Raw genomic sequence first — 7,891 nt, 5'->3', positions numbered from 1 at the left:
ACAACTCTTGATAGCACCCATAAGTCTTTGAGGGAACAAGAGTGCTTTAAATATATAGCATGTACACAGCCTCAAATGAAACTGCTTTTACACTCATGCTGCCATACTGACTTTATTACATTTGTTGAAGAGGGGGAAATGTTGTTTGACGCATGTGGGGATCCTCACATTCAGGTAAGCTACGTTTTGAATCGGTGTGTGACTTCTTCACAGGCATGTCTTTGAGTTTTTTCCTCTGCAGCCATAAGGACAAGAAACACACTCCTTGTATATAAGGGAAGGGGGATGTTCTGCGGGTTGGGGGTTTTATGTTATTTTTTAAAAGCCTCAAGCCATTTGATTGCGGATAAAACAATGAGAGATGGCACCCTTGTATTATAGACAGCCACACAACATCACCATCCTTGCACAAGAGGGGAATACTAGCAGGCTTGGAGGAGCCCCACGATTTGCAGAAGTACAAACTATTTTTAAGAGAAAAGAAGAAAGAAAACCCAAGGGGGAAAACCCTAAAACAACCCAGTGAGGACTAAGGACCGTGACACAGAATGCTGAGTGTCTGGGAGGAGGGGATCTAAGAAGGGGGGGGCACCTTGAAAGCTCCAATTCCACTCCTTGCCCCTGAAAAGTAGCAACCCCCCAAATCTGATGGTAATCTGAAATACTGTATTAAAAAGAAAGCAACCTTTTATGCAATAAATTGTTGTAGGGTTGTTGTTTTTTTGCATCCAGTATCAGCCGTGTTGGTCGAAATAAAATTAAAAAATTGTCCAGTAGCACCTTAGAGACCAACTAACTTTGTTCTGGGTATAAGTTTATCCCCACCCTTGTCGAAGATCTACCAGAACTTTCCCCTGGAAAAGGGAAACGCCATCGTGCCAAAGCTTGAATCCAGGGGTGCCGGCCTCCTTTAATAAAATATTGGGGGGGGGAGGTAACTCCCGCCCCACAAGATGCGGTGCACGCACACCATCTTGAATGGCAATGCTTAAATATTTTTTGGGGGGGCAAAGGGGGACCTCGTCTCCTATGCTTGACTCCATCCTGGCAAGAGGAAGGCACTGAAGGCGAGTGGGCCCCGTGTCCGAGGAACTGGTCAGTCGCCTACTGTGGATGGGTTTGCTCTCCAGTATGCAGCCTGGAGACGCCTCCGGATCCGGCTCTGTCCCTGATCTGCAGGATCAGGGGCATTTAGAATCGCGGCTCACCCTGCCATTCGCAGCCTGCTCCTCAGAGCCACCGTCTGCAAAGGTGCAATCCTTCTTCACCTGAGGAGGCATTCTGGAGGGCAGGCAAAAGGAGATGCAGCCCTCAAGCTTAATTGCGGGATTTCTCTGGAAGTGGAGAGGTGGGGGTCGGGAAAGGGGTGTGCATCATAGCTGCCAAGTTTTCCCTTTTCTCACGAGGAAGCCTATTCAGCATAAGGGAAAATCCCTTAAAAAAAGGGATAACTTGGCAGCTATGGTGTGCATGTCATACATGATGCAAATAATGTCTGTGGTTCACTTTAGGAAGTGATTCCGATTAGCTGGCTGGCTGGCGGGAGTTTATTTTGAAATCGGTGCTGCTCAGCCTCATGCATGCGGCGGGGAAATCCAGATCCTAACCCAGAGAGAGCTTTTGCCCGCTCTTTCGAAAGGAAAACCCTCTCCTCGCATCTCGCGGCGCTCTCTACGAGGCGGAGCAGTAGCGCAACTTGCAGCCAGCCAGCCAGCCAGCCACCCGGCGCACCGAGAAGCAGCAGCAGCAGGAGGAGCCTCGGAAGGCGCTCCTGGAGCGGCTTCAAGCGAAGATGGCGCCGGCGGCCCGCCGAGTGGCAAAGGTGGGCGCGGTGGGCGGCGCGGCAGATCCCCGACCTTCTCTGGCGATCTGCTGTTTAGGAAGGGCTGAAAGGCGGGCCAGGCGGGCTTGTGAAGGTGGGATGTTGGAGGGGAGGGAGGGACACGTGCCCTAGTCTTGCCGGCGCTTTATGGTAAGGGGGCGCTTCGATCCAGCGACGGTTCCCGTCTTAGGATCGGCTTGCCTCTTTTCTGCCGGGGAAGGTTTCATGGACCCTCCACAGCTGGCCACATGACGGGCGAAGCGTTTCTCGTCGCAGCACCGCTAGGCTGAGCCAAGGAGGCTGCACCTCTCGAATGCCTGCCTGCCGCGCAGTTGCCCAGAGCACGGAAGCCCTCACCGGGGTGGGGATGGCGGTGATATGCGTACTTGAACATATAGAAATGTGCTTTTGGGGGTGTGCAAGCTGCCCATCTCTCACGGTTAAAACAATCAAAATCCCTTTAGACTGAGAGACTTGTAAAAAAAGTAAACAGACAGCAAACCCTTAAGTGCAACTTTCTTGGATAACATTTGCTATTAAGGGGGAGTTCTGAATTCATTGTGGGACAGATAAGCATACTGTATGTCAAAAACTACTTCAATTTGGTACGTTTAGTGAAGGTGCTGGGAATTGTGTATCTGAAGAGTAAACTGCTGTTCCCAGGATGATGGTTACTGTATTACTATTACTATTATTTTAGCAATTGTTGACTACAATTTTCAAACAGAATGAAACTGAAATTCTGGTTTGAAGGGGAAATGTCTGAAGGAGGGAGGCTGTGTAGCTCCCAATTCAGCTGCAGTGGAAAAATAGCTTTCACTTTCTGTTAGTTTAGAAGCTGGGAAAGAGCAAGGAAATTGCGCAAAAATATAATGCTGTTGGCAGAATGTCAGTTGTCCTGTGGATGAGAAAAGCCATAGTTTGAGAAAGGAGATATGTCTGCTGTTATGATCTCAACTTCTTGAGGAAGTTTCTGTCAATGAATTGAAACTTAGAGGCAGGGAAGAGAAGGCAGGCCAAGGCACAGCTGGGACTAAATTAGGAAAGATCTTTCTCACTTTTAGAAGATTAATATTTTGCTATCTTTTTTGTAAGGCAGCTTGTGACTTGTTTGAGTGAGGGGAAGAGAAACAAAAATAAAGGTGGTGGATATAACTGATTTACAGGAAGCAAATGACACAAACACAGATCCTGTGTCAAGCATTTGGGAAACCGGACATGTGGAAATGGAAGGTGAGGGTCTTGCCTCCAAGTCCTCCATGGTATGACAAGGCTATATGAGTAGAAGACCAAAATGAAGGTGTTCAGTAGTTTTATGCAGACATTGGCAGTATTGAGATGTCACAAACCATGGTTTGCCCAGGAAGGAGAGATGATAGAAATTGGTGGAAGAGGGTCAGAGATGGGAAAAATACTTTTGAGACACATGAGGATGGGATATGAAAAATATAAAAGAAAAAGTCGTCTCCACTTAATGCCTCTGATTCAGCAAATTCTTCCTAGAAGTGGGAGGCTGTCAGAATACCTTCTGAGTAAATAAATGTCTGTACTTAGCTTGAGGAAAGCCAAGTTCTGGTGCTCCTTGCTATATGTGAAAAGACTGGGATGGAATGGAGTAATTTACAAAGTGGATTGTGCTAACCTCTGCCTCCCTTTTGTGGCTGGTGGGCCTCAGCAATTTTCAGGCAAGTGGTCCTCACTGGAGGTGAAAAGTTTGAGATCCCCTGGTCCAACAGGATGGCCATGCATTGCTGGGCAATTGTCACCGCTAGGCCTGGAACCATCTTTTTGCTTTTTCAGGAGCTGGATGGAATTAAGAAGGCCGGGTTCCGCTGCTTTCGGGATGTGGAAGTAGATGTGAACAATGTCCTGCTGTGGAAGGGACTTCTAGTGCCGGTGAGTTTAGGGAAGGCAAGGAAATGGCTGGGCCCGAATAGCCTCAAAGGCAACACCAATGGCTCAGAGGGGGAAGAGCTTGGCCTTTGGGGTAGGGTGAAGTGACTGCCTCAGGCAATGTATTTGGGCATCGTTCAAAGGCAGCACTGTATCATTTTATTTTACAGAGGAGGGTCCACTCGCTTTGAGGTAACAGAAAGGGTCTGCTTGAGCCTGGGCTTTAATTTTTTTTAGATCCCCACAGCCCACATACAGGGAAGCACGATTTGCTAGCCGCACTGTGAGGTGACTACTACCTTTTCCTGTCCTTGTGCTCAGGATGACCCCCCGTACAACAAAGGCGCCTTCCGGATTGAGATCAGCTTTCCAAGCGAGTACCCCCTCAAGCCTCCCAAGGTCACTTTCAAGACTCAGATCTACCACCCCAACGTGGATGAGAAGGGCCAGGTGTGCTTGCCAATCGTCAGCAGCAAGAACTGGAGACCTTCCACCAAGGCAGACCAAGGTAGGGCCACGGCTCATCTGTCCATTCTGCTGCGCTCTCTCTCTCTCTCCTTGAAGTGATTACATATGTTAGGCTCTTTTCTGACCTTCCTACCTTTTCCTGACCCACAGTGATTGCGGAACTGATCGCGCTGGTGAATAAACCTGACCCAGAGCACCCTTTGCGCGCTGACTTGGCCGACGAGTTTATCCAGGACCACGAGCGCTTTTTGTCCAAAGCTGAAGAGCAGACCAGCAAATTCAGTGAGAAGCGGCCATGCGAGTGACCTGCTGCCCTCCTGAACCCCTGCCTGCCTCACTGGCTGGCTGGAACCTTCCACATAGGCACGGTCCCAGTGGGATGAAATGCAAGTGGGACCACGGAAGCTGTCCCCACCGTTGCATTATCAATAAAGGAATGTACACGGTGGGATCCTGCATTGCTCTGGCTCATGACACTAATTCTGCATCTGAGGGGGAGGAGACTTCAGCCCTGGGGAGGAGAGACTTTGGTTTGGACTCTTGGAAGTGAAATGTTGTGCTTTCTCCTTGCATTCGTTGGCGTTTGGATGACCTTTCTTGCTTTCTTACAGTTTTGCTTTTAACTTTAACTCGGTCCCCGCTCTAAACATTCCTGGGGAGAGGCACAAATGACTTCCTTTAGTTTGTCCAAGGCAGCTTTCTCATCGGGCATTTACCGTAGAACACTTTGTCCCTTGTTTTTTTAGAGGACATGTACATGTCATTTGTGATCAAAACGTCCTCCTCCCATGTTTTCCCTGTTCATCTTCCTTCCCTGCCTCCTTCTCCAAGCCAAAAAATAATAATCAAACTTTTTTTTTAAAACAACAACAATGGAGCAGCTCTACAATTTCCTCAGACGACCTGTTATGCAGGTGTTCTGGTCTATTGCAGGCTGGTGATGGTCTGTACAGGCTGTGCTGTAACCACTTCCTTCTTGATGGTTTGGATCTCAAAAATCAACTTGGCATTTTAATTCTTCCCTTTCCAGGTATTTGCAGGTATTTCTTGTCTTTCTCTCTCTGACCCCAAATTGGAAGGAGGGGAGAAAACATAATCATGAGTTCAGTGAGGAAAGGGAATTAACATCTCCCCCCACCTGCAACATTTGGGGTTGAGGAAAGTGGGAGGGGGGGACTGCCTCTGTTTCCAGATTTCTAACACTCTCTGAGCAGCTACTCCACTTCCACCTTAAAACACAGCAGTGAGGACTGAGTGCTGCTAATTGTCCACATCTGGAACTGGAAGCAGAGATGGCCAGTGGCCACTGGGACTCTTGGGACAGAAGGCAGAGGGAGCAGTAAGTGGAGTCAGAGCCTTTGATAAGCAAAGGCAACTCATTTTAGTTTTGACCACATCCTCTTTCCTGCTGAGTCTTACAAGGGCAACCTTGAGTCTAAGAAGGGGGAAGCTGGCTGCTAGGAGCACTCCCTGGACTGGTTGTAAGAAGGTAGGCAGGTGGGGGACTGGTTGAGGGCAGACTGAAGTTGGTGGGGCAATGCCCCATTCTCCCTAATGGGCAACGCTCCACTGTCTGGAAGCGCCCTAACTTAACTTAGCTTAGAGATTTTGAAATAGGTAAGTAATGATGTGATGAGTGAACTGGAAGGCTCTTCCGAGTAGAGCAGGGCAGAGATGTGGAGCTGGCAAGCAATTGGCCTATGTTGCCAAAAATCTGAAGTTAGATTTTATTTTATTTTTAAGCCACTTAAACTGAACAGATTTAGAGACAAGTTCTTGCTTCAGTGGCATCTTACTCCCTAGGAAATGGTGGCTCCTCATTTTTTGAATGCCTTGCACAGATATATGGGAGTAAATGCATTTTCTAATAAAAAAATGTTCTTCCTCCTGTTGTGGCAGCTGGTCTTTCTCATTCTCACTCTGCTGGATCTCTTGCTGTTGGGGTTATCTGGCCTTATTCCTCCCTGGCCACAGTCTCTCATGGCAGCTTGTTTGCTAAACTTCTTCCTAGTGTGTTATCCTAACAGCCTGATCTTAGCCATGCCTACTCCAAGTTGCACAGGGACTTTTGTGCTTAGGACTGAAGCATCTGTTTGGGAGTAACTGAATACTGTGGGGCTTCCTTCCTAGTAAGCAGGCATCGGATGAAGTTGTGTTTTCCCTGTACGCTGCACAGCTGTAGTGTGCCGTGTGCTTAATATCTTCAAGGAGAGCTGTTCATACTATCTCCTTGGTAACCTCACCATTGATGGATGGGGCTTGAACTGTAGTTTGCTTTTTTGGGGGGAGGGGGGATCACAGACACTGCCAGTTGCCTTGGACTTCAAACAGTTGTGCTTTAATGATGCTCGGTAAGGAGACGTGAGCGAGGTTAAAGAGAAGCGCAGCACGGGTTGGAGGAGGACTTGCCAGCATCTGCAGCCAAGAGAATAGTACGTGAAATGGGCAGTGGTAATTTTCTGGAGAGACTTCCTTGTTCCACACCATGCCCGTTTATGACAGAGGCTTTTGGTTCCTTGGAGGCCAGATTGCTGAAGGTGACTAGAAGCACTTACAGGACAGAGTTAATGATCCCTTTCCCCACACATCTGAAAAGCACACTGGCAGAAACTCTGTGCATAACAGACTTAAATGCTAGAGCAAAAGCCACTTTGGTTTGATCCAGTGCAGCACACAAGAAATGGCAGAATAGAGACCAGGGGACATCCCACGTCGCCTTCTCTCTGAAAAGCAAAAAAGAAAAAAGAAAATCCTGAATCTGAGTTCACTTTCGCTTAAGAGAACCTGTAATTTCCAGTGCAGAGGAGGAGAATCCAAAAGGGTTGGAGGGGCATCTTACCTGCAAATAAGATACAGATGGACCACACCCATAATCTGCATCAAAAAACTCATTGGTTGGTTTGCCCTAGTTGGGTTGGAGGGGGAGACCAGTAGTAGGATTATGGTTAGCAAGGTCCCTTGCTTCCACATGTTGTCTGCCACTATCCTGTCACCAGTGCTGCCCGCAATTGCCACTTCACACTCTTATGCTGGGCACCCACTTTCAGCTCATAACCTCCCATTTTAAGCCCTCTTCCCACTAGCCACTGCCAAACCTCCAAAAGCTTCTTGCATGCCAGAACACCTGCCACCAGCCCTCTCAGCCAAAACAGCTATCCATCATCACCCAGTCCTGCCATCTTTAATGCCCCCGTCGTCCAAATATCCTTTTCTACTGACCAAATACCACCAACCAACATGACACCCTTGGCTGCAGCTGTCATATGCTTTGATACCTTTGCTGCTAATGGGGTGCGGGGCTAATTTGAGACATGCAATTGGTGGGTCATCCCTTTGGCTCTACTATGCACATCATTCCCAAACTCTGGAGGTGGTTCAGCAAATTGTGTAGCGTGAGGTAGGGAGGCCAAAGACCTCACTGGGAAAGTCACAGGACTCGATAAAATAATTCTGTTTGGCAGCCCTGATTTAAACCATGGCTCTGTCTTCGACATCCTCCTTGAGCTTTTGATGACTTACCGCTCTGTAAGCCACCTTGGGTGCTTCAAGTTGAAAGTGTAAGGCACGGTATAAATGTTAAAATAAGGTTGCTTCCAGAGATGTGATAATGACTGAGCCAGTGTCCTGCCCCCCATTTCTACTAGCCATTATATATATATATATATATATATATATATATATATATATATATATATATATATATATATA

The 7,891-nt window shown here is 47.8% G+C and overlaps 2 protein-coding genes across 5 annotated transcripts in view; one reads left to right on the top strand and one right to left on the bottom strand.

The window, feature by feature from the left end:
- Window positions 1–1,534: 1,534 nt before the first annotated feature.
- On the top strand, window positions 1,535–6,070 carry UBE2L6 (ubiquitin conjugating enzyme E2 L6). 3 transcript variants are annotated; one of them, XM_035124836.3, is made up of 4 exons: window positions 1,535–1,822; window positions 3,623–3,718; window positions 4,037–4,223; window positions 4,334–6,070. In XM_035124836.3, exons 1-4 carry the CDS (start codon window positions 1,793–1,795, stop codon window positions 4,486–4,488), a joined length of 468 nt encoding a protein of 155 aa, XP_034980727.1. In that variant the 5' UTR covers window positions 1,535–1,792; the 3' UTR covers window positions 4,489–6,070. The 3 variants fall into 3 exon arrangements, with proteins under 3 accessions (XP_034980727.1, XP_088520368.1, XP_088520358.1); XM_088664242.1 differs by having other exon boundaries at window positions 1,801–2,183; window positions 4,334–4,641; XM_088664232.1 differs by lacking the exon at window positions 1,535–1,822 and adding an exon at window positions 3,026–3,055.
- Window positions 5,049–7,891, bottom strand: part of SMTNL1 (smoothelin like 1) — a 43,259-nt gene continuing 40,416 nt past the window's right edge. Inside the window, exon 9 of one of the 2 annotated variants that reach the window (XM_035124795.3) lies at window positions 5,049–6,906. The gene's annotated coding sequence lies outside the window, so the exon portion shown is untranslated. The remainder of the gene's footprint in view (window positions 6,907–7,891) is intronic. The other variant, XM_035124815.3, reaches the window with a different exon arrangement.

This window comes from Zootoca vivipara, chromosome 1 (assembly GCF_965207765.1).
Source record: "Zootoca vivipara chromosome 1, rZooViv2.hap1.1, whole genome shotgun sequence".
NCBI classification, from domain to species: domain Eukaryota; kingdom Metazoa; phylum Chordata; class Lepidosauria; order Squamata; family Lacertidae; genus Zootoca; species Zootoca vivipara.
Note: the sequence above shows the minus strand (reverse complement) of the source record. Positions and strands in the feature narration are given on the sequence as shown.